Source organism: Oreochromis niloticus, linkage group LG1 (genome assembly GCF_001858045.2).
Source record: "Oreochromis niloticus isolate F11D_XX linkage group LG1, O_niloticus_UMD_NMBU, whole genome shotgun sequence".
Taxonomy (NCBI): Eukaryota; Metazoa; Chordata; class Actinopteri; order Cichliformes; family Cichlidae; genus Oreochromis; species Oreochromis niloticus.
In genome coordinates, this window is record NC_031965.2 from 20,261,560 (window position 1) to 20,288,374 (window position 26,815).

Consider the following 26,815-nt stretch of genomic DNA (forward strand, 5'->3'; position numbering starts at 1 on the left):
AAAAAAGAAGATTTATTCACAACACACGTGAAAAGACCCAGGAAAACCGAGTTAACGATAAAAACGATAACAAAATAACGCTGAAAACCGATAAAAACAATACATTTCACACCCGAGCCTCAACTCTCGCGGCCCGGTACCGGTCCGAGGCCCGGGGGTTGGGGACCGCTGCCTGAGAAGACCAAATACGTGAGCCAACAGCAAATGCAGCCATGCTATACCATTAAAATGTATGTAGCTGCTACAAAACATTAGCGTTTCACCTAAAACTTTTTACATCATATACAAGACATTCATCAAAATAATTGCTTTTGTGGCAGGGCTACTTCTTTTGCAGTGCTAATTTCCCCAAGAAAACGTGTGTGCGCGCTATTTGTTCCTGACATTTTTGCAGTATTTCATGCCTACCTGTGCAGGCCATGTTAAAAAACTAAATGTTAAACCTAAACCTATATACAGTGTTACTGACATTCAGCATATATCTGTTCGTCTGTCATATTTGTTTTTCATCCAAATGCAATTAAAGAGTCCCATAATGCCGGCATGTACAGTATTTCTCAACATTCAAATACCCAATTTGGACTTGGAATTTAAATCCCAACTTTAAAATTTAAAGGGTCGTATAATGTCATTCATCTGCTGTTATAAGTATTTTCCAAATGAGATCTCCTAATTCCTCTCCGAGGAAGCCCATATAGATCTAGGTTTGTACCACTTCCTCAGTTAAAAATGTCACTTTTCCATTGGGATCGTTTCATCAGGTGCCGTCCTCTCGTCCAACACATAACCTTAGAATGCGCAGGGGGCAATTGATAAAACACATAAGCTTAAATTAGAAACTGGACCCTCTTATTATGAAAAATCCTGGAACCTTGTGGCAACTTTTTTTTAATTTAATTATTTTTTTTTTTTTAAGGACGGAGGAACCTCAGGACTTTGGACCGCAGGAAGCGAATGAAGGATTTGGGGAACATTTCTCTTGATTCTTGCGCTGTATAGTTGAAGAAGTTTTGTGGGTGAGCCAGCACGTCAAACAGTGCCTTCATGAGCTTCTTGTCCTGAGGGGGGGAAAAAAGAAGTGTGTTATCCAAAAGAATTCCTTACAGTATGTAATTTTTACCCATAAGAAACCACAGTGACACAGGTGTCACTGTCCCTTTACACACAGAGGGAAGTTCCAATAAAGTTTCAACACTTCTCTCTCAGTTTTCCTGACAATAAAATGGGTCAGGGCTCTTATGGGTTAATGTGAGCAGTACTCTGTATTTCTACTTGTTCCCAAAAGAGGGTGCTACACGGTCACTGGATCCAAACCACTAACACTAATAAAGTCTAAATGGTCAGCTGAAAATAGCCCATGAGATAAAATAGCTAAAACTCTTAATGAGCAGGTAAAATAAGTCAGGAATGCAGAGCTTTAAAAGATGAAAGTAATGGATAAATGTAAATATATACAGCTTACACTAATGGTTTTAGGTATTTTAGACCTACTCAGGCTGGAGACCAAAATACTCCCTGTTAAACATTTGTATAATATAATTATAAAATCCCGATACCTTAAGTATTTCCTGGTGATGCTCTGAAGCATATAATCTTCCATCTCTGACGATGTCTTCTATCAACTCCTGGTAGTCCTCTGAAACAAATAAAGTTCATAAATAGCTTAGTAAGAAAAAACAATCTAGATTTAAGCAATATTCAGAGGTATCATCGGTTTATTCTTTCTCAATTCATCAAATTTAAAAGGGATTGTGCAAAAAAACACAAACAAAAAAAAAAAAAAAAAAATGTAGAACCCTACAGAAGATTTAATGGAAACCACAGTTTCTACAGGTAGGGGCTGATTTTTTTTCTCTTAAACAAATGAGGCACACAGTATTTGTTACACCCCACCCCCCAAAAACAACAGACAAAAACCCACAGACATCTTTTTCCAAGTTGTCTCTGATAATCCTCAGGGAGGACACCATGTACCAATTTCAAATGACTTTATGGGTCGTAATGGCACCAAGAACACATCGTCTCTTCTGGGCCATAAAAAAAAAAAAAAGAAAAGAAAAAGAAAAAGATTCCTGCCAGGCCACAAGGCTGCATGAATGAAATGAAAACACTTTGCTCTTCTTCTGAAAGATAAATGCTGAATGAAAATGAGGAGTCCAAAAATTTATATTGGAAAAATGAGAGAGACATCTTTACCATGTTTGAGTTTTAATATAGTTTTAATATAGACATCAAAGGAATTTGCAAAGAAAAGCGTCTGGACTTCTTTAAGTTGCTTGAAGACGTTTCACCTCTCATCCGAGAAGCTTCTTCAGTTCTAAGGTCAAATGGCCGAGAGTCCCAGATTTAAACCCAGTGGGAGTATCCCCCCAAAGAGGGACAAAGGACCCCCTGGTGATCCTCTAATCACATGAGCCAAGGTGTGAAAGTGGGTGTGGGACCTAATCAGCCAGGGTTTCGGGTGAGCTCATTGTGAAACCTGGCCCCACCTTGTCATGTGAATTCCTGAGGTCAGATGGCCCAGGATGTGAGTGGGCGTTAAGGCGTCTGGGGAGGGAACTCAAAACTGGATTATAGATGGCAGACAGTTGGTGTCGTAAACCACCGCCTCTGTTCAAAGATGGTCGCTCACAGTGGACATAGATGGCTTCTTTCACTCCTCTTTCAAACCATCTGTCCTCTCTGTCCAAAATGTGAACATTGGCATCCTCGAAAGAGTGACCTTTATCCTTAAGATGCAGATGGACTGCTGAGTCTTGTCCTGTGGAGGTGGCTCTTCTATGTTGTACCATGCGCTTGTGAAGTGGCTGTTTGGTCTCTCCAATGTAGAGACCAAACAGCCACTTCACAAGCGCATCCCTCCCCAGACGCCTTAACGCCCACTCACATCCTGGGCCATCTGACCTCAGGAATTCACATGACAAGGTGGGGCCAGGTTTCACAATGAGCTCACCCGAAACCCTGGCTGATTAGGTCCCACACCCGCTTTCACACCTTGGCTCATGTGATTAGAGGATCACCAGGGGGTCCTTTGTCCCTCTTTGGGGGGATACTCCCACTGGGTTTAAATCTGGGACTCTCGGCCATTTGACCTTAGAACTGAAGAAGCTTCTCGGATGAGAGGTGAAACGTCTTCAAGCAACTTAAAGAAGTCCAGACGCTTTTCTTTGCAAATTCCTTTGACTACGATGACCTGGATGACTGAGAACCTTCACAGACTTTAAAAGACATCCAAATATTTAGCTTAGCTAAGGTAGTTTTCTAGATAATGGGATTTTAAAATGACCCCTCAAAAAACAACTTGAAATTTTGAACAACTGCAATGAAGAAGTGAGCCTTTCCCCTGGAATCTAGTGTGTGCTGGCTAGGTGGGAGCAAGTGGTGAACTTATATGGAATTACAATACTAATCTTATTTCCAAGACAAACCATCTCACCATCATACGTCACATATGGAACCTGGAAGCCTTTGGCACTGTTTCCCTCATTGGACCTGAACTGTATCCAAAGCCTCTTGGAGCGGGAGGTGAAGGCGATGGGACGTTCGTACGTCTGACACGTCTCGTAGGTCGTCACAGAGTTGGGGAGAGCTGTGAGGAAAGAACCACAGAGGAAAGGCCTCAATACGAATATGAAAAACACTCTTATCACATTAAGAGATGTTTTTCTACCACTGTGCTGATTCATCCTGCTCTGCACACACAGACTATATTGTAAGCAGACACTTGTTTTCATAACTTCTGAGGATTATAGCGTCTTAAAAAAGGATCATAATCTTAACTTGAGCCCAAACCAAAGCAAATCCAACCTAAAACCCCTTTGTTATATTTTATTTGTTAGTTAAATGGCACAAACACAGTAGAACTCACAGCTTTTTCTCATCACCAAGTAGTCTCCACATTCATCCTCAATAGGCAGGTAGATTTCAGGGACAACAATAAGGATCCTGCGTTTGGGGGGAGGGTTGATGATCCAAGTGCACTCAATATTTGCAGGATAGTTCCCCGGGTAGTTGGGAGATTCGATGTAACCTGTAAAATCCCCGAGCTCTCCTCCACATCGTCGGTCTGTAAGTGACACAAAAATTCAAAATATTTGAAATGGAATCCTAATATTGGAAACTGAATCCCGCCCCCTACAGATATACATACTTTTGCACTGCATGATGTTAGTGGAACCATCATAGTCGGTGGTGGTGTTTCCAGGGCAGGTGACACAGTAGTTCTGACCAAAATCCCCTTGATATGTGCCCGTCGGGCAGCGAATGCAGCGGTGTGTGCTGGTGTTGTAGTAATGTCCTGGAGAGCACTGAACTGCAGGAGCAAAGGCCAGCGATAGAGAGCTGTTAGCTGATTTAATGCCACCAACATTTGGGGTACAAACTGAATTCAAAAAAATATCTTATCCTACATTATACCTGAAAAATCTTCAGTTAAAACGTTATACTTTTTTTTTTTTTTTTTTTTAAAAACACAAACAAAAAAAACTCTGCGCTTGAGTAAGAATGGAAACTGTGCTTGGTAAAAACCATACAACCGCTGCAGAGGGCAGCAAAGTTCCTTTCAACACTTGCAAATGCTACACAATGTTTTGAAGTCACAAAAAGAGTTAAAATCCCCAAAACAACAGATGGTTCACTTTATTTCACAAGTCTGGCAGGCTTTCATAAACTTTCTCGGCTCCAAAAGAACCATTTAAACCCTCCGTTTATATTGAAGCTAAACTAAAGCGAAAGCTAAAATAAACCAGGCAGAAGTTATTAGGTTTTATATCCAGTGACATAACTAAAATCTTTCATACCTTTGGTCTCACACTCCTGAAATGAGACCGCCCCGCTGCGCCGGGTGTCCAGGTCCCCTCCACAGAGGAAGCAGGAGGTGCGCCCCACCTCTGGTTGGTACGTTCCAGCTTGACAGGGCTGGCAAGGGATGAAGCCATCGTGGGAGTACTGACCAGGGGAACACTGACCTGAACACACACACAAGCATTCACTGGGTCAAGTCACACTGTTAGAAGGAGGAAATGCTCTGTCCACTTAAAAAAAACAAAAAAAACAACAACTTTGCTTTACTTTTATTTAGCAAAACTTAAGAAAATACTAATGGAAAAATGCTGTGTTATATCTTCACCTCTCACTGCGTGTAACTCCTGGGTGACTAATACAAAGTGGGTGTGTGATAGCTCGTCTTGTTTAGTCTGTCAGGCGAGATGCGACTCCGATAACAGCACAGGAGGAGAACAAAACATGGTGGCTCCTTGAGCTTTTTATTCAGGACTGAAAGAAGTTAATTCATATTCGAGCTTCTTCAGATTTACGCAAAGCAAAACAACTGCCGGCGAGATCTTTATCGAGGCACCACTGCTTCCTGTGTACCTTCACAACTTTAGATTTAATTTTCTGCGGCTGTTGCTTTTTTTGATTATTTATTTGATATAAATATCTATAAAATATCATACATTTTTAGTAGGTAGTTAAATAACATACAGTCTCTTTTGTCATTGTTTATTTATTTCTTATCTAATTTGGTGCAGTAAGACTGGCCGTGAGAGAGGTCTGTGTCAGTAGGGAAAGCTGAAAAACATTTTTAAAAAATGCAGTTAAAAGTTTAAAATTCATCCCTTCCTTCACATTCTCCAAAGCTGCGCAGTGGATCAGATTGGAGTCTTTGGCAGGCTGATTCTGGCCCCTGGGCCTTACGTTTGACAGGAAGTTGCTTGGCATTTACATGTCACCATAAACACAAAGAGAATTTACTATTGCTTCTGAAATCAGCTGAAAAGTGTAATTACTTGTGATCTGCTTTCTGAGCCCTAAAGGTGACTAGTTTTTGCACAAACCAGATTAATATTGGCTCAGGTGGTAGAGCAGGTCATCTACCAATCAGAAAGTCGGTGAAACAATCCTCGACTCCTCCTGCCCGCATGCTGGAGCATCCTTGTGTAATATACAGAATTGAGTGTGTGTGAATGTTAGAAAGTGCTTAGCTACAGATAAAAGCACTGTATGGGTGATTGGGTGAGTCGATTTGACCATTTTAACTGCTTGTAAAATTAAAAATTAACATTAGCATTCGGCTCTAGGATCACTCAATCAGTGAAAACTTGGAAAACACCCATTTGTGAATCTGTCTTTAATTTGAAACTTGGCACCTGTAAAGTTTTGATAGCACATGATCAAAATCTGCCCACAGACAGACACTCAGAAATCTTCCAAAGCACTTAAAACAGCCCTCGTGGTAGGTTCCTGTCTTGTGACATGTCCAGGATTTCAACACATACAAAGTCAACACACAAGACATTAAAATGTCAAGTTGCCTGCAGTAAAGTATGTTTAAAGGACACATCATAAAAATGAAGACAAACCAGTTCATAATACAGTAAAACTATAAAATTTTATTGTTTGATGTTTTTTAAATGTTAAAATACGGTGTTTTACCTCCACACTCTGAAATGTTTCGAGCTCCCACCACTTTGGAGACTTCTCTTCCTTCAGGTGTAGGACACACCTCACAGGACATCTGTCCCTCCTCGTCCTGATACGTTCCAGCTGGACACGACAAACACCGTCCCTGATCGCCATCGTAGTAGGTCCCAACACTGCAGCTCACTAAGACACAGATGGAAAAGGACATCAAGACAGATTAAGTTTAGCCGTTCTGTGACATACTTGTACCGAGACACTGTTACATCCCCGTCTCTAGTGCACATAAAGCAAATGTCGGCCTACAAAGTTTCTCCAAAGAGCTGCTAAGCATGTGCTAACAGTTTTATCTAAGTTGAGGGGGGAAAAAAGTCATGTTTTCAAAATACTAAACACACAGAAATATTTTTCAGACAATAATTCTGTGATATGGACTCAGTTACAGACAAATGTAACTGTTTGAGGATGATAGAACATTTCCGCAAAAACAAACACTTAAAGATAAGCCATCCAAAACAGATGTTAACGTTTGAACTTGTAATTAAAGTCAATTTAGTAGACAGATCGGGTCAGGTGGTGCTCACGGACAAAAACCCACCCCATAAGAGGGGGTGGGTAAAAAGAACAATGCGATAAGCAGACATGAATCAACAAATATAGCAGATTGCCCTATGGTTACACATAATCAAGCAGTCCTAACCACAGCGTAGATGTACACAATAAACACCGCAGCTACAGTGAATGATGAGACCATTAAAGAAACCCAGATCACAGCTGCCTCTCAAGTGTAATCAAAGAGGATCATGTAAATACTTGAACTGGATAAACACAGTAAAGAGCAGTGAGCGCCAGCTTTAAGAAGGCAGCTGAGCTCGATCAATTATCTATCTGTTGACAGAGTTTTCCTGCCATCTTAAAGGTATCACTGAGCTCAGTGTAGATTATTGTACCAGAGAGTGGTGCATTAGGGTGTACGGTTACAGACCATCTTTATACGGCATCACACAATCAGATGTAAACAACGCGCAGGTAACATATCAGGACTGCATCATGTAAAGTAGTGATGCTGTTGTGATGCCTATATAAAGTTCTAGAGTGTTCAAATAGAAAACAGCAGAAGAGCATGTTTGTAAAATGTTTGTGAAATATGCCCACTGGATTCAAATGTCAGATTTGTGTCACTAAACAGAGTACGGCTTGATACTAACAAAGGATAACCTACATGATCCCTAAAGTAGAGATAAGTACATTTATCTTAGCTACAACTGTATGATAAGATATCAGCTAAGTGTAAAATTATGTACAGTTCAATGTAATGCATAAGCATTTTCAGTAACACGGTGTGACTATTGCAGGTTTCAGGTTCAAGTCTCATTTTAACTGTGCCTTCTTGTAAACTTATGCTTTTTAATTACATTCTCTTATTGTTGGTTATTCCCTTTAAGTCAACTTTTATCTTTATTGATCTGTTTTACATGATTGTTTTGCACTTTGTTCAGTGTTTGCTGTGCCTAAATGAGCTATACAAATAAACTGAATTGAAGTTATGAATTTTATTTGCTTTGGACTGCATGAAACACACATAAAAAGTCCAAACGCCAATAAAGCACATTTGGAAACCAACCTAAAACAGCCATGCAAAAACAAAATCATGGGGACAAAAGAACAACAGCCTCTCCCAATGCTGCCTTTACTGCATCTACACCTACACCTGTCTTAATACTTGACACAACATGGCTGTGCATCAGAGAGGAACTTTAAATGCCAACGTAAGCACCCTCAGCTCTTTTAAAAGCAATCACAGCCGCAAATCAAAGGGAGAGCTTCCCTTTTATCGCATAAAAGCGCAAACACTTGATTAAAGGGGCTAAAACACTGTTTTGCTTTGGTTCCTCCCATTCAGACTGATGCCTGTAATTAATTTGGCAATTACTGTGTCTGTCTGATAGTCGTAAGAACTTCACTTGAAAACTAAAGCTGAGCTCACACAAGAATAAATCAATTAAACTCCAGAGACTTTCGAGCAAAACGTGCCTCGTATGTAGCCTTCAACCGGGCTGAAAGAAAAGAACGAATATCAGAGAGAGCTCGACACACAAAAGCTTTCACACAGATCCATTATACGTGGCTCTGCAAACTGTTAGGTTTTCGTTGGGAGAAAGAAAATGTAATTCTATCAAGAGCAGCTCATTTTTGAAGCCTTTTGTTTATTCTAAAAGACCACAAGGAGCCATCACTGCATTGTCCTCTAACAGCTTTTATTTGACAGAGGGAAGCTGTGAGGGAAGAGACAAGAGTGAGAGTGAAAAAGAGGAAAAAAACTTGAAGCCTTTCAAATGCAAAGAACGGTTCTATAGAGTTCCCGAATTGATGGCCCCAAAGAGGTTTAAAAGACCTTTCACCTCTATTCAAGTCCCTGGTTTTTGCCTACTTGATGACATAGGAAAACACTATGGTATCACAGTAGTAAGGAGCTGAACCCAATAAAAGAGGTCAGGTTTCTGAATCCCCCCATTCTGCTTGGTCCAATCACTGCTCGCGCCCATCAAGCAGGGGCCCAAACAGCTGATGCTAATTGATTCCCATGGTGTGGGTGAAGTCAATTCTCTTTAGCAGTTTAGTGGCTAGGGGTCATGCAAAGTGGCCCCCAGCTGGGGTGCAAGGGTGGTGGTGGGGGGGGGACAGCACTTAAAGTGCCAGCTTGACAACAGCACTTCCTAAACATCTCCAACGTTAAAACAAACACACAAACAAGTTCACTGCGACCCTCACACGGACGTGAGAACGTGTGGACCTGCTGTGGACACGTTCACATGAAGCCTTTTAAAAAAAAAAAACATGCTTTAGTTGTTTTCCTGCACATAAATTTATTTCAACTCTACATTATTTAACACTCAAAATGATCATGTTATTAATAAGCTAACATCACATCACAAGTTATTTAAACTGAACCAATGTCCTGGAATATAAACGTTACTTCAACCAATAACCCGAACACAGAACAGAGGAGGAGGAGCTGCCACGCTTTAAACTGTGCACAGTATTTTCTCCAAATCCACAGAAGACTGTGTTCTTCTCAAGGAGTGAGAATGAGCCTCAAATGGGGTTTTCAATGGAGCGGGCAAATTGAAAAGGACTAAACTGCACTCCAAACTAAGCCAGAGTAAAAGATGGGGGAGGAGGGAAAAAATATAGCTCCTTTAAAGAGCTGGAGGTTAAGAAGAATGCCTTTCAGAGCCCCCCTCTCCTTTTTCCCCTCCTCTCCTCTCCCAAATTACATGTCTATACCCTTGCCACAACCAATAGACTGCCTAATGTTGACCTGAAAGCAAAGCGGGGGACGGAAGGAATAAAGACACTTAAGATGTGAAATAAATCATGTCAGGAAAGCTTAACAGCAGAAGTAGCTCATATGTTAATGATGAGACCAAAGAAAAAAAATTACAGGGAGATGAATGGAAGGCAAAACTTATGACTTTCCCTCAACAGACATTATCTCATGAAACTAGAGCGGCTATAGTTTGACACATGTTTTTGGCCATCAGCCATATTCCTGAGATCTGGGGATAAAGATCTGGGCCTACATTAAGTTAAAACATCCTCAACACTGACGCATATATTGAACAAAGCGCATACTGCCTGAATAAATATTTAGACATCACAATTTAGGAGGAAAGGAACCAGTTTCCCCTCGCTGATACTGAGAAGATGTCCAGCACGCAGCCAACACACTGTGAGGCCTGAAAATAGGGGCGTACAGTTGCAACCGCCAGAGAAAACACAAGCCAGCCTTGAGTTCTCCACCATCGACAGTGTGCGGCCCTATTTAAGGAACATTTTTCTCCAGCGCAGGTTGTATATAAAACTCAAGCAAAAGGCAGCAGGAGACCTGCCATCAGTCCTAACTCTTATCCCAGGGAGATGCTGGAAGATCTCGCAGCTTGGAGGGCCAACAACAGCTTCTCTGTTCTTCCACACAAACTCACTTTCCCCCTCCAACTTGCTCATTACAGAATGTCTGCAAACCAAATATGGCATTCATCTGGCCCACACCTGCTCCAAATCCAATCATTAAACCAGCCTGTCTAAATATATCTCACTGGCTTGGGCCAATTCAATTACTTAAAGCCTTGACTACGGGTCTACTGTGTGTATGGGGTACGCTCACAAGCGCTGCTGCCTCAAAAAACAAAGCGGTGGGAAAGATGAAAAGCATTAACGTTTCCAGTAGAAGTTTTGCCTGGATTAACTGTTTGTGTTCTGCTCGTTAACGGGATTTCGACAGTGAATAAACACTCCACACATAAACTCCACTCACCACATTTTCTGCCCAAGAGCATCTGTCCTGCTACGCAGTGTCCTGGCAGCTCTGCCAGCTGGCCCGGACTCCTGGATAGATCGTAGTCGGCTCCGGCAAAGTGGAGGTGGAACTGCTCCCGGTTGATGGACTTCCGCAGAGTCCTGATGGTCTTCCTGAGCCTCTTCTCTGAACGGCGGCGCACGCAGTTCACGTCACAACCCTCTGCTGAGAAAAGCACTCGATACTGCAAGAGTTTCCAAAGCAAGATTTCATCTTGTACACCTGCAATAACCTGCGATTTCATGCCTAGATTCCCATAAGCTTACTTCACACCGCTAACGCAGAAATCAAGGAAATTAAACAAAAACACCCTGTGCCCAAAATCTAGAGCCCACTACCAGAGCCAAGTCAAAACAGGAGATACTTTTACACAGCTTGGTTTGTTTAGTGACAAACAGAGAGCAGCGAAAGACAGATTTAAGAATCATAATCACAGGTCGCAGACAGGCGACAGGCAGGCGGCAGGCAAGCAGAAACCACAGAGAGACCAACCTGTTACCTCCTCTCGGTTCACATCCAGCTCAAACTCAGCAGTGATTGAGGAGCCGTCCTCCTCGCCAGCCTTCCTGCCCTGACGGCTACGCATTCTCTGTCCGGATGAGGTGCAGCGCAGGCTCACGTAGCTGAACTGGACGTTTTCAGTGAAGAGAAACTTGCCCTCTGTGAACATGGGACACAACAAACCCCCAGCAAGCACAACAAAGAGAAAAATCGCACCGTTGTTAACAGACAGGAAACATTAATCACATACAATAATCTTTGGTTATGCACAGTGAAAAGCTAATAGAAGAAAAGGGATGCAATGGCAATGAGATGTTGGGTTTCCTTTCAGTGGTTGTGAGGGATGTACCATGCTGAGCCCTTTTGTAGAAGCAAAATAATCCTACAATCAGAATCGGGTTTGATTGATAGCTAGGTCAGACACAACTGAAAGGCATCCTGTGGCTAATTACATCCTCCCTGTCACTGGCAGACAAAGTGCTGTGCTGAGATGTGGAAGACACTCAAAACCACATCACTTTCCCCACAAATTTCTTTCACATTTGCTCTTGGTTTTTGACTTTCTTTGAAGCAGCTTTCAGGTCTGCTTCAGAGTCTTTAGATGTTGGCAGTTCTTTGTAAACCCCAAATGTTTTTTAACCAGCAGCATAAAGACGATATAACTCTAAGTCTTGTGCTTTGAGTCGGCGTGGCAAGCGCTGTACCTGAGCGTGCCGAGTTTAGGCCCTCTCTGAGTTTCTCCTGACTTCGTTTTAAGTTGCACTTTGCGGTGCCAGACTTAAAAGTGGCCGTGGTCTTAATGCGGGCAAGGCTGGCCGTTTCTCGACCTGCACGACAGAGGGACAGAAAATATCGTTATCAAGTGAAGACAAGCAAAGCGTGACCTACCTGTTCCTGTGTTACTGTTTTCTTTGGCAGAGCGGAAAAAAAAGATGTAAATCTGCGATGTCCTGTACTTGCCTAAGCAATACGAGCCACTGTTGTTCTTTTGTGCGTCAGCCAAGCAGGGCAGAGGCATTCCACAGGTCACCGTGTAAGAATCCTCCGTCCCTGAAAACACACGAGGCCGTGACACACGGGCCCACAAAAGTAAGGGCCAAAAAAACAACTAAAAAAACAACTAAGACAAAAGACAGGCAGCATGTATGGACATGAAGTCCGTCAACAGACTTTTCAATCAATTAAATGTGCAACTGTTGAGCTTACTGACTAGTTGCACTTCGACCTGACTGAATCATGCGGTTTGAAGACATAATATGCAGTAACTATACAAAAAGCATTCTCAATGTATCATAAGCTTTTTCACCAATCCACCGAGGTCCTTTTATCGCTCTCTAACTAACCTGTGAACCTGCACCTGTCAAAATATCCTGATTTAAATGTAGGACTTGTAGTAGTGCTAATCCTGCTGGATTAGTTGATACGTTTTGCAGCTGCTTCACTCTGACAGCCCAACACCAGCCATCTGCTTAATATCAGCAAGTAGCTCTTGTTAATTTTTTTTTATTTTTTTTATTCACACCCCCAATTAGTTGTTACCACAGCAACAAGTACTTTTCTTGGGGTCTGCAGAGAGTCAACGAGTAAACTGAAGAGAGCAATATGACAAAAATGAACTATCAAAGAGACAATCCATCTATTTATCTAATTCAGGGAGCCTATCCCAGCTGTCATAGGGTGAGAGCTGTGGTACACCAGTCTGTCGCAGGGCCAACACAGTGAGACGTACCCATGCATGTTTTTGGACTGTGGAAGGCAGAGTACCCAGAGAGAACTCACTGTGAGGTGACAGTGCTGACCATGGCACCACCCAATGATAAGACCATTAATGTATATTGCACATACATACATGGTGTCTTTTTATGCAGCTTTATTTTATTTGGATAGTCTTAGTTTATTAGTATTTCATTTCATTATTTTTTATTTTTAATATCATATCTTTCTCAATTATTTAATGTGCTTCTAATCTATTTATAGGTCATTCTATCTTCTTTATCTTTTTAATTTATTACATATCACTTATTTTTGCATATTATTTGCTTTGCTTTATCACTCTTTGTTCTCATTATCTACTGGTTAGTCATCTGTGAAGTACTGTGAACTGCACTAACTTGCATGAAAGATGTCCATATATTAAAGACTGACTGCATGACAGATGATATATAACATAGCCAAAAAATTGCTCAGTTATTAAACCAACACACCGGTTTACTGCAGCTCACACTATACAGAGATCTGACTCAACCAACTCACCGCTGCTGATGTGTACTTGGGACTGGCAGGTCAGAAAGCAGCGATCCCCTCCCTCCTGCTTGCTACAGTTCAAAGTAGGTTTAGAGGGGGGCTGTGCAGGTGATAAACCCTCAGCCTCTAGATAAAAACCACAACAAAACTCAAACATGTTCAAAAGCAAGAAGGAGGAAGATGCACATGAAGATGAAGAAGCACAGAAAGTCCAAAATTCTGACAGCTTTGTAGCATTTTGGTTGGATTACTCAAGCACAAGAAAATTAAAGAGTAAAAAAATAAATAAATAAAGAACAACTCAAAGTATCTCCTGTTTTTGTCCACAAAGGTGTTGGCTGTCACACTTCATCACTGCACAATTTCCATTGAGACATCACAATAACAGACCTGTTTCTCATTCAGAGACAGGTGCTAACCTACCGATGCAGTCCTTTTTGTTCCAGTGTAGCTTATAGCCGGGACGGCAAAAGCATTCAAATCCACCCACAGTGTTCTCACAGCCATGCTCGCAACCGCCATTGTTCACGCTGCATTCATTTATATCTGGGATGAAAAAAAAAAATGGGGGAAAAAATAAATAAATAAATCACTCTATCATTTCAGAGATCGATTTCCAAACACACCATCAAGCAACCACTCACATCTGTGTGCTTAATCAAATAAAACATTTAAATGCATCAAGCACTTGTCTGTTATGCTGAACTTGTTATGTGTAGTGTCCTCCACCCAACTTAGTCTCACCTCCACAGTGGGCCAGTCCGTACATGGTATAACCTTTGTTGCACAGACACTGAAAACCACCCGGGGAGTTCACACACGTGTGATCACATGTGCGCTCGAAGAAGCATTCGTCTATATCTGTAATCAAAATCAGGCAGATGACATAATAGCAGGGCAGTCGGTTACAATCTTCGCCAGCAGGAATTTCCCACCTAATGACGACCATTTTCCTACTCAGTGAAGTGGGACAGGTACATTACACTACAGCAGATTAAAAACAAAAATACTAGCTTTTCAGAGAAACGATTTCTAAAAAAAGAAATCATTGTCATCAATCACACCAAACTCTGATGCAAAAAAAAGGTACAAAAGTAAAGCCCAGAAAAAAGTTTTACATGTTCCCTGATGTATTCAACCCTTTAAAGCCTAAACCATGAAATAATTGTCAAGTAATTCCAATTGAAGAAAAAAACACTGATGATGTAGAAGTCTGAAAAATTCACAAAAAACTCAAAAATAACATGATACTAATTTAATAAGAAAAATCTAAAATTCTGATCCCTAAAGAAAACAGTCTTCTACAATTCATTCAGTGATAAAAAAGAAAAAAGAAAAAAAAAAGGAGAGCTATCATAAATGTCATCATTATCTCGTTCATGCAAGTTCCTGTTACTGCTGCTGCAGTTCAGGAGCCACGTCTACCTTGACAGGTGCGTTCGTCTGTCAGCAGCTTAAAGCCTTTTCTGCAGTTGCACTCAAAGCTGCCGATGGTGTTCTTGCAGGAGTGATCGCAGCCACCGTTGTTGACCTCGCATTCATCAATATCTGCGGGTGAAACAGGTGAGATTCTAAAAACGCCTTTTTCACATGCAAGTTTGTTCGCGTATTAAGATACTATCCCTTGTTGTGAAGACGGCAGTCTGACCTTTGCACGTTTTCCCATCTGGCTGAAGCGTGAAGCCGACGGGGCAGCTGCAGCGCACGCCGGTGGATGTGTCTTTGCAGGTGCAGTCGCAGCCGCCATTGTTCACGGCGCAAGTTTCTAAAAATGCAACACGACTTATCACTGCATGCAAAAGACCTTTCTCCTAGTGAGGAATGCTGTGCTTTCCGTTTGTGACAAAATACTAGAACTTAGCAGAATAAAACGATTTCCCCTGAAGTAGTCTTTAAACAATTTGGTCCACTGATTTAAAAGGTTAAATTAACGTGCAGAATTTAACAATGCTGTGAGTATTACGTCACTGAGATGTTTGGATTAGGCCTGACCTGTACAGTCTCACTGGATGAGACCGCGTTCCTAATAAAGTACCAATCACACGATGTTTTACATGTATTGAGTGACCCAGAATCACACAACTGATGAATACTCAACATAGAAGAAAAGATTCACATGCTTTCCTTTCCAAATGGAAGGAAAATGTGAAATGTACCACACTGTCACAACCGTGTATATTTCAGGTGAGATCGGCGGTGAGAAAGTGAGCATGCAGCCATTTCACAGTTTGCTCAAAAGACTGAGGAATGTATCGGTTTACTAGAAATAAACTCCTCTCCCCACTCCTGAGGGCTTCCTGGAAGCTTCACATGTTAAAAAACACAAATTCAAAACTGTGGGAGTGTTATTATTACCCATTAACAGCCTTCTTTTGACCCGTTTGTCCACCTCTGTAAAGGACGTGGTGTTGTGGTCCAAGGACTCAGTGGTGGCTTCATCTCGCTCTGTGACACACAAAACCAGAGTAATGCTTTACTGTTAACCTCAGTGAGTGTTTATGGCTGCCATCAGGGCACAGATGTGTTTTGACACTTGAGATGTTCAGCTTGTAGTGGCTTGGTGTGTGTCAGATAACACGGCAGATCAGAAAAGTGAATCATGGAGACAACGTCGTAGTGACACGCCCGGACCTCACACACACTGCTGGCTTGGAAGGAGAGATATTACCCGCTATCTGACGGCTGATCCTTATCCTTTACAGCCGCTGTGTGGAAAAATGCACGCTGCCTAACAGGAGAACTGACAGAGAGAAAAAGGGATCCTCTAATTTTATCCATTCATAAGGGTAGCCTCCTCATAACTCAAGAAGAAAAAAAAAAAAAAAGAAATAGTGTAGGCTGGTCCTGGACTTCACCCACCCTGGGCCGAAATGTAGATCTAGTTTTGCTACATGCTGAACATAAATATATGTATGTAAAAACAATTATCGTCAGGTTAAAGTATTGTATACATGTTTCATGTTTCTTTGTTAAACCTTTAAAATGCTGTAAACATCATCTAGATTTAAAAGCATGACTCCAATTTGAAAAAAGAATTATTTTTTTTAAAAGTTAATGCTGTAGGCTAGAATTTAAATTATTTTATTATTGGGTCAGTTGACACTTTGAGCGTGACTGCCTTCAAAACTCCATCTTTTTTAAGACTGAATCATTAGACTAATGCACTCAGAGGTAATGGCTTATTATTTGGCATCTTTGGGAAGATGTTTTATCACCTTGCACGTTGGTTGGAAAATGATGTGAGGACATTAAAGATAATAGAAGAGATTTGATGTGATGTGTTTTAAGATGACAGAGCGGACTAATTTGCCTGCTGGCAAGCTATGAAGTGAGAAACATCTTCTTTGTCAGGCAGGATTGAAATGACAAAGATATCTTCACTGTATTAACAGCTCATAGAGATAAATTTCTGTCTCACCTCCTTTTTATGTATGTACACCTACTACCTGCTTACCTGATCCTAAGCATGCTTTAAAAACAAAACAAAACAATGTATATACAGTGTGTATGCACGGGCACATACTGTCCTCTGTTGCTCCAAAATTCAATAACAAATCAGTCATAAAAAATGATGTGTATCCCAGCATTTCTTTCACTGCAGCATTGTGCTCACACTGTTTTGCATTCCTCGTGTCAGCTGGGTGTCAGCCTGCTTACCTACACATGAGCTCCTGTCAGGCTGCAGAGTGTACCTGCTGTGACACCTGCATATGGAGCCGTTCTCAGTGTCCTCGCAGGTGTGCTGGCAGCCTCCATTGCCATGGTTACAAGTCACTGTAAGGTAAACAGCATGTAACCATGAATGCAAATAATCAGTTCAACATAAGAAGCCTGACGCGCTTGCGAGTGTTAGCGTGCACGTACAGATGCAGTCTCTCTGGTTCTTGGCCAGCTCAAAGCCTGGACGGCACTCACAGGCCACACCCCCTTTGGATGTCTCCTTGCAGATGTGGGCGCAGCCGTGCTCCTTATTCATACAGTTGAGGCCCTCTGGATAGAAAGAGGGAGAGAGGTACACAATGAAACTCTCCTACAGTGACTGACCAGCTACACACAAAGGCGCACATACTGAGAGATTAGTCTGGAAACTTGAAAGACACTGATTGTTCTCACGCCCCTACACAAGCCAAAAACATCCACTGCTGCGTTATTCTTAGCGCCTCTACAGAGGGAACAAGAATCTAAAGTTCATTCCCCCCAAAAAACCCAAACAACAAAAAACAAAACAACATATTCAATAATGATTTGTAGCAGCATTTATATGGACGGGTCACAGCTGAGCAGATAGGTCCACTGGGATATAAAAGGCTTGTCAAGAGCCGATGGAGTGGAAAGTAGTCGCATTTGAGTTGACTTCAGTGAAGGAGACAAAACAAAGGCGCTTCAGACTAATCTGTGACACAGACCGCATAGACCAGGGTGTTGCAGTTATTGACTTATTTTGTTCTGTGGGACACAGAGATCCTTTTTCCCACAGCATGTTGCTGTTTCAGATGAAAGCTCAGTGACAGGAGCCAGCTTGAACCTGTCACCCCTCATTGTGTCATCAGTCTCTTCAAGAATCTTCTACATCTTTCTCTCTTTTTATTTTTTACTAGTTTAACACAATTAGGGCACACAGGCATCCACAAACGCACCATCCTTTGTAGATGAGTTAGCGACTATTTAAAACTTTAAACGTATACTCACCCACAGAGCGGTGGATGCACGTGTGCTGGTTGTCGCTGAGGAAGAAGCCCTCTTTGCAGCGGCACTCGTAGCTGCCCATTGTGTTGACACAAGTGTGCTGGCACCCACCGTTGTTGAACTGGCATTCATCCACATCTACAGGACAGTGAATCGATCACATGAGCAAACAGCTTACAATGCTACGGGTGGGAGGTATTCACTTACATAAACCAACACAGACCGTCTTCAGCGTTTTATAAAGCATGAGTTTACACAGCTGACGATGCAAGCTCCCCATCTAGCATGAAAGATTGCTTACTTAGTTTAAAGCTAATCTTACCTAGACAGTTATGTCCATCATGTGCCAAATGAAACCCATCGTAACAAGTGCAGCGATAATTGCCTGGTGTGTTGTTGCACTCATGCACACAACCCCCATTGTACTCCAGGTCACATTCATCAATATCTGAGAAACAAACAACACATAAAGGTTGGGGTGAGGAGAAAAAGCTAAAAATGCTAAAACATCTTAGGCTCTGAACAATTAGAACAAGGTGTGGCTGCAATAGGAAGAAAAGAAATCTGTGGCTAAACATTTACACTTGGCTTACCTTCACACTGTTTTCCATCGCCTTTAAAACCTGCTTTACACGTGCACTTGTAAGAGTCTTGGGTCGTTTGACAAATAGCGTCAATGTGACAGCCATCACTTCCCTCTGCGCATGGATCTGCAGGAATGCATTATCATCAAAAACACGTTAGAAAATTAACAAAAACAATCACTGCAGAGTTTGTAAAGCCGACATATGTGTGAGAATGAAGTCGGAAAATTCAGATTTAACTGATAAAAAACGAAATAAAAGAGTACGAGTCTAAATGGGGGGAAATCCTGTGAAAACCCGAAGGTTAACAACATGCCAAAAAACAAAACTTTTTTGGAAACGTTTATGCACACGGAGCGCGCAACCTGCCACGGGAGTGCAGTTTTTTCTATAATACAAAGTTGTTAGAAATGAGGAGAAAATGCTAAAAGTCGCTGCTGGTAAAACAACATTGAGCGCACTCCTGGGAAAAAGGTGCGTAAAGTCTCCACGACTGCAAAAGACAACACACACACACGCTCACACACTCACTACAGTCCCACCTCGAAACTCTGGAAGCGCTGCGCTTTGGCGACTATTTAACAGGAGCAAAAACAAACAAAAGTCCCTTGCAGCCCAAACAGCTCCCATGGTGATATGATCCAACTTTAGAGGTCTTTCTCAAAAGGACGGGTACGCACTGAAGTCGCGAGCGAGCGTCCGCCTCATTTTCATTCTAGCCTGTCAATCCGCTTCACAAGGCGCTTTTGAGAAGAGAAAGGAGTGAGTGAGTGAGAATGAGAGCGTGCGTGCGCGCGCGAGCACGTGAGAATGGAAAAAACGCTTTTGAAGCAGAGTTGAGTCAATAGAGGGAAGCCAAAGAAAAGCGGAAGCGTCAAGTGTGTGTAAAAAGCATCACAACGGCAGTGCGCTGCAGAGGCTTCTATTTTGAAAAAAATAAATGCCCGGAAGTGTTATAGTAAATGCTAATTTACAAGCTCCTTTTAATGGCTTTAAAGTCTAAACAGCTTTTGGTGTCTGTGTATGGCAGCACGGAGGCAAGCGACAGTCGTCAGCGACTGTTGCTTAGCTGAAAGCGATTTACTCGTAGGGCATCGCTTCGAAAATTACGACCTGTGGTCGTTCCAGGCGCCGGTTGCCTCGGTAACCCTCTAATAAATACGTTAGAGGCAGAGCAGTTGGAATTACTTACTCATGGGCTCTGGTCAGAGGTAACCTAGTGGTAAATATACTACAAGGTCATGTGTCAATCAGTGATATTCTACATTCTCATTGGTAGTCGCCTTACTGCTCGCCTGGGATTTGAAATAAAAAATGTTTGTCCTTAAGTCCCACCCACTTCGGTGTTTCGCCCGGAGTCGCTCAATATACCTTTGCCTTTCAATGATCTCTGGTGGCCTTATCGGTTTGAATCGCTTCCAGTGTGGACTCAGCTACATATTAAGTTCTCTTAATTTTTGCATATGTAACATAAAATATGTGACATAATATAAGAGCTTACACATGTCAGATACAGATAGCAAACCAGATGTCACTTGGGAAACTGTGTTGCCATATGCGTTTTTGTTAGTCACACACCAAAAGTCTTGTTTAGACTTTAAGTTGACTTGAGCTTTAAAATACTTACAGGCTTTTTTCACTGCCGTTGTAATGTTTTACGTACACTACTGATGTACCATCCAACTGTGTGTGTATATACTACGAGTGGATGTTTATATGTGCATTAAGCTAAATATTAGCTAACTAGCTACTCCTGGAAGCGAACGTTAATTAAAAAAGCGTGGTTGCTAGGCAACGAATGATTTTTAGTTCTAATTGATAATCGCTACACGAAAGACGTCTTGTTCTTCAGTCAAATAAATACTTAACTTTAAAGTCGGGCGTTGTTGTGAAAGCTACAGGCCTCCTGAGTAAGAGTGGAGTACGTACACTTGCTTCAGCAGGGCTGTTAGCTTAGTATCGACGTTTACATGCATTTATGAGCTTTTATCATCGGACAAATAAGCTAACGATGGTAGAATTTGCTAAGATTGCACCATACTGATTTTACAGCTGCAGTTTTGCCTACTGTGACTTAGGTTCAATTATCAAAATGCAACTCCAGTTGTGCAATATAAGTGAAATCCCAATCTAGCCAATAAACAGGAACACCTTTACCCCCTGCAAAACAGCAAAGGGACCAAACGCTCCATCAGCGTTAACGTAGCTCTTTTCCACCACCTACTGGTGCAGAAAAACATGACAGGCCGCTTCTTTTTCTATTTTTTTTTTTTATTGTAATACAGATCTACTTTGTGGTACAGTATAAAAAACAAAAAAAAAAAAACCAAAACATACATTGCATGTTCAAAGGAAGCGCACAAAATTAAAAAACAGACTTTCTGAAAGGCTCTACACCAATTATCTAAAAATTTCAGTTACAAAAGGTTTTGTAATAAATAAACATAAATTACATAAGAACCATAACGGAAAGGTCAAATAATTCTTTAAGGCACATCTGATATCCCAAAATGTACCTCTTAAAAAAATATGGCAACTCCCTAAGGACAAAAAAAAAGCTTATTTTCCAGCTTAAAAGGAAGCAGCATTTCTCCTTTTAATAAGAATCATAAACATGTTCAGCATTTAACAACCCTGCCGCAGAAGAGAATATATTAAGCAACTTTACAGAGCATTGCCTGTCAATTCTTTTAGTTTGAGACCACTTATAATTATGTTTAAAACAAAAGCAACCGTTGTCACTGCAGTATTAATTTGAGACAGTATGGCAAAAAACTGTGCAATCTGAGCATTATTTTTGACATGACAAAGACAAAAATGATTGTGAGACAATGACTTAGGACAATTAGAAAAAAATGCAACATTATTGCTAAAATAATGGATGCTTTCCACAAGCCAATTTTGGTTGAGCAAGGATCGATCGCTTTACACCTGACGTAGCAAAAGCGACAGACGGCCCCAGAGCACTTCTCACATTCAAAACGTCTGCATAGTTTGAACTTTGACAGTCGCAGCCATGACAAACACATTTCATTAAAAGCAATTTTTTTGGATGGTGATAATGGGGGCTAAAATGTAAAGCAACTTCAAAAGATGACACAGGAGGAGGAATGTTGCTGCTCACTGTTGTGTTTAGAGAAATGTATCTGATCAAATGAGATGTGAACATGTGGTAAAAAAGCCTGTTCTTTTCTTCTTGTTGTTAAAGTACATGTTTTAACAATGTCGGGACACACAAAAGCATTTTTTTTTTTTTTTTTTTAAACAGATGTAGTGGTTTTCTATTCCTGTTATTGTTTAAAAAAAAAAAAAAAAAGTTTTGATGTTACAACAGCCAAAATATTGTATTTACAAAAAACAAACAAACAAAAAAACCCCACAACAAACAGGGATGTACTGCATGCATGGTCGAACCACATCTATCAGTTAATGTGCACACACTGCTGAACAAATTTAAAATGGAGTGTTTCAAACTTGTGGCATGCTAAAGCTGTATACATGTCCAAAGATTACGTGTTCTCATCTATATACACATATTAAAAGATCATTAAATCGATAAAGAACAGTTATACTAGTGATCCCTGGTGTTAGGAAAAAGCCATTTTTGTATTAAAAAATAAAATAAAAATTCAAAGACTCATTTGCACTAATAGACAAAACATAGCAAAATGTTGAAGAGCCACTCCAACACTCACAAAAAAGCTGGTATTAGAAAAAGCTGGTGTCTTTCATTTGCACACTTACAATTTAACAACTACTGAAAAACAAAACAATCCTGATATGTATAAAAAAAGGTGACAAAGTATTTACAGAAGGATGATCATGTCATAAAAACAAAAATTATAATCCAGAGTCAAAAGCAGAGCCTTAGCAAAATTTGTCTCCTCATCCTATAAATAACACTAATGCCCGTAAGGTTTTTTTTTCCCCATTTGTGCTTTCTATAAAAAAAAAAATTAAAAGGAAGGAAAGAAAGAAAAATCAATTCTTTACAATTTTTTTTAAAAGAATACCCATATAAAAAGGAATATTACAAAAGACAAAGATCTACCTAACTGCCTATAGGAAAGAGGAGAAGCAGAAATGAGAGGTCTACCACTGGAGACAAATCCAGGTGGATGCCATGGATAACCCCAACAGGGAAATTCAACAACAACAGCATTCACCAGGTTTCTTTCATGTCTTCTGGGTGTTGTGTGTCCGGCAAGTGTGTGGCCACTTGCGTGGGCGATGTCAGTGTCTTCTGTTTTTTGGAACTGCAGCAGGGCTTGAAAAGCCGGGGATCAATAATCACCTCTCCAAACCGACCCTTGTAGACAATCCCACAGCACACCTTTTGTCTAAAAAGTTAAAGGTGAAAAGTTACTTACACAATGCTTAATCTTTTTCTTTTTTTTTTTTAGAAAAACATATCAAATAATGTTTTTTTCTTCAGTGTAGTCAAAGAGTAGCTTGCCTTTTCCAGTAGGAACGGTCCAAGAAGGAGAAGATGGAGGGAGCTGAACGTCTTTGCTTGGACTCTATGTCTGAGCCATCATCTGACTGGTTGCTGTAACTGGGAGACTGGGCAGGAGACACGCTGGAGGTCGTGCTGTGGGCATCAGAGTCTGCTTGGAAAAAGGGAATATATTAAATATTATCATATTTACATTTGTGTGGTAAGGTTTTGTTAAATTCTAAATATTTTAAGACAGTAATTTAACCGATCACTCATTTAGCAGAAAATTAGCCACCATTTCTAAAACTGATCAAAACTTTTACACTTCATGGTTCAGTGATGGTTTTTGTCACCAAGTCATCACTTTTTGGATTTTAGAGGAATGAAATTGTCTTTTTTGTCCTACTACACAGTCGTCACACATGATTATTATTAGTTTTTAAATAAAATTTGATCAATGAATGACATTTATCCAACCCCCAAAATGCCAATTAATTCTAATTAACTTTCAGCCCTGAGATGAGCCTGACGCTACACAGTGTGCCCTAACCCAAACAGCCACCAGATGATGCTAACAGTTGCTTTTAATTAGCCAGAGAAGGAAAACATAACAAACCCAAGACTGATGGACAGTGAGAATGAGCTGCAGCTAAAGTGTTTAAAATCAGTTGTTTGAGGGCTAAGAAAAATGTATTCTCCATCAGTCTAGATTACTAATACCTAAAATTACTAAGAATAGATGACGGTTTAATGATTTTAAAATGACTCACTCTGTCTCTTGAACTTGTGCAGCTTCTTTAGCTTGCTTTTCTTCTTCGCATCTCCATTTTTTATCTTCTTGGGTTTTGTCACCTTAAAGCCTGGACCTGCTCTTGCATCCACCACCTGAATTAGGTTAGACACAACATGTCAGCAGTCCATTGAATGGGACAAATATGCACTAACAGTACCAATAAGTGGACATAACTTACATGGTTCCAATTTTTCTTGGAGCCAAGAGGCAGCTTCTTCCACCTTTTCACCAGCAAGACGCAGGCGTTGCAGATGTCTCCAACACGATCCTCAGAGAGCCTTCAAAGAAAATTTATGTATTTATTTATGAGATATATATATATATATATATATATATATATATATATATATATATATATATAAATAAATAAATAAATAAATAAATAAATGGGAGTCATTAATAAAGTATGCAAAAAATAAAAAAATAAAATAAAACAAACGTATGCACAGATAATACAATATGAATAAATGCGAGCTCTTACCCAAAACACAGCCTGAATGTCTCCTCATATCGACTGCTGTCTGTGAATCGAGAACTGGAGGACTTGGTCTTGCAGATGCAACAGCCTTCGTTACTCCTGTAGATCTTTGACTTGTGAAAGCCAAACATAGTCTATTTCTTGGTCAGTGTTATGGTTAAAATCCTGAAAACGTAAGGGGGAATAAAAATATGAGCACACGATCGGTAATTGTCCCAGTCCCACCTCTTCTAAGCACCGTGGATGTCTGCAGACAGTTGTGCTTTCTATTGCTAAAAGGGGGCGGTCCCTGCACGCACACACATACAGATTTAAGAAAACCCGTCCACAACCTCACAATTATAACAAATCCTGCAAGAAATCACTTTTTTTTTTTTACTAATCGAAACATTAAACTAATAGTGCGCAAAAATCTGAAAATGCCCAACTACATTTGGCTAAAGCCGTAACGTTGAGGAATTTAAAGTCAAGTCACGGGAACACCAAAACACTTAAAAAAAAAAAAACCCCCAAAAAACAAAAACAAGACAGCACGGACACTAAACGCACGCTATGTCGCCATGTTATCGATCGTCTTATCACATAAAGACGATCTGAGGATGATCCACGGGGAATAATGTTGGTCCGAGTCGGGATCTTAAACTTTCAAACACAGCTCGGTTAACGTGGGGACGTTACACCCGCCACACGAGCAGCGTTTTACACTCGGTAGCAGGCATTAATGCCACTTTTCCAAAGCACAACTGCATGGATTATATATTTTACTATATAGAAAACGTTAACAAAGTGAGATTGTGAGCGATTACACGTTGTTTATCAGGAGATTGGTGTGCGCTGGGAATCCGAAACAAAAAGCGGGCTGTAAGCGGCGCTTTCTGAAGTGAACAAACAAAAAGCTACCGTGCTATTCGTTAAAATGCGCGTCTCTAAATAAGTCGTACTTATCAACTCAGCGCATTTAGTGAATGTCACTGAAATTTTAACAAGATGCAAAAAGTTGCAACGAACACATCCTTCCCTTTAAATTCAAACTTTTGCCCGCTAGAGCGCCAAATATGGCTCATTGTTGTTAGCCCTTAGCATTCCAGCTAGCCTACTTCGCTACCAGCACCACGCCACGCTCTCGTTCACTTCCACGTTATCCCCATTGTCGAGACTGTTAGTCTAAAACGTTTGGCGCGTGACATATGGAAACGCACACGTCAGGTCACCATTGCACCACATTACGACTACTCTTCACGTACATAACGAATAAATAAAATATCATAAATGTAATATTAGTAGAAGAGACATAAGACTGCACTTACCGAACAAAAACTTTGAATCTTCGCCGTGTTCCTTTCCCGCACTGCGCATGCTCTTACTACAACTGCATACAGCTGGTCATTAGAATGCATTTGCATAAAAAACCGGAATGAAAACGCGGAGCGTACATGACCATATAAGGCGTGCAGCCGTTGGGTTTGAACCTGAATCCAACCAATCGCTGACCCCTTCGCGTACTCTTCGGAAGACATGAATGATGGGAAGCGTAGTGAACAAGCGAGGCGTTGTGCCGTTGTTAGTTGTGAACGGACTGTCTTGAAACTCAAAATCCCATAAGGCACATGGCCCAAGCCTTTAAAGAAAAACACCTCTTTGATATGGCGCGAAAGAGTTTGTTTACATTTTCTCAGTCGAGAAAAGGCATTCAGCGGAAATATGAATGTACAACAGCCATTTAAAACCTATCAAATCATGACTGCAGGACCTAAAAAACTAATTCATCTAAATTATACATCTAAATATGCATTTAAGCTTCCTTTTATTGCACATTTTAGTTAGTGTAAACACCTTACTTGAATTTAGGGCAGTAAATAAATTCATTATAATTAATAAATATACTATTACCACTATTTGATTAATCAATAATTCTGTTAAATGTATGTTTTTATTAAAAAATCAAATTAAAATCAAATTTCTAAAGCCCAAGTTCATATATTTAAGTTTCTCTCTAGCAGCTTGTATATCTGCAGAGCTCCTGGAGCAAATAATATAAATATGTTAATGAAAAACAAAATCACCCATTTGAATGCATTACAGATGCTTTATTCTTAATATATTTTTACACTGTACACTGCTGCTCACTTAGTAAACACTACATTACACCGCTATGTCAATAAATGTACAACTGTATTGGAAAACAAAAATATATATCTCCCAAGATGCTTGTGTGTGGGGGTCGTACAGAGATGGGCACAACAGTCATTCCAGACGTTGTTGGCACAGGTAAGAAGTCCATCACATACCAAATCTCTTATTCTGCACAGTA

The 26,815-nt window shown here is 40.6% G+C and overlaps 2 protein-coding genes across 4 annotated transcripts; both read right to left on the reverse strand.

Annotated features, from left to right (window-relative positions):
- Window positions 1–216: 216 nt before the first annotated feature.
- Window positions 217–19,649, reverse strand: scube2 (signal peptide, CUB domain, EGF-like 2). Of its 3 annotated transcripts, none has more exons than XM_013269700.3 (23): window positions 19,338–19,649; window positions 18,805–18,921; window positions 18,534–18,659; window positions 18,215–18,349; window positions 17,390–17,515; window positions 17,183–17,299; window positions 15,881–15,970; window positions 15,174–15,290; window positions 14,951–15,073; window positions 14,270–14,386; window positions 13,949–14,071; window positions 13,535–13,651; window positions 12,242–12,331; window positions 11,986–12,108; window positions 11,273–11,440; window positions 10,739–10,942; window positions 6,436–6,606; window positions 4,800–4,967; window positions 4,151–4,312; window positions 3,869–4,066; window positions 3,437–3,589; window positions 1,557–1,636; window positions 217–1,058 (listed from the first exon to the last, which is right to left on the reverse strand). In XM_013269700.3, the coding sequence occupies exons 1-23, from the start codon at window positions 19,423–19,425 to the stop codon at window positions 912–914; spliced, it is 3,060 nt and encodes a 1,019-aa protein (XP_013125154.1). In that variant the 5' UTR covers window positions 19,426–19,649; the 3' UTR covers window positions 217–911. The 3 variants fall into 3 exon arrangements, with proteins under 3 accessions (XP_013125154.1, XP_013125153.1, XP_019213924.1); XM_013269699.3 differs by having other exon boundaries at window positions 10,739–10,945; window positions 19,338–19,647; XM_019358379.2 differs by lacking the exons at window positions 11,273–11,440; window positions 11,986–12,108; window positions 12,242–12,331; window positions 13,535–13,651 and having other exon boundaries at window positions 10,739–10,945; window positions 19,338–19,648.
- Window positions 19,650–21,255: 1,606 nt separating this feature from the next.
- sinhcafl (SIN3-HDAC complex associated factor, like) lies at window positions 21,256–25,939 on the reverse strand. Its single transcript, XM_005466998.3, has 6 exons — window positions 25,812–25,939; window positions 24,508–24,669; window positions 24,205–24,304; window positions 24,004–24,118; window positions 23,252–23,402; window positions 21,256–23,135 (listed from the first exon to the last, which is right to left on the reverse strand). Exons 2-6 carry the CDS (start codon window positions 24,633–24,635, stop codon window positions 22,958–22,960), a joined length of 672 nt encoding a protein of 223 aa, XP_005467055.1. The 5' UTR covers window positions 24,636–24,669; window positions 25,812–25,939; the 3' UTR covers window positions 21,256–22,957.
- Between the last annotated feature and the right edge of the window lie 876 nt (window positions 25,940–26,815).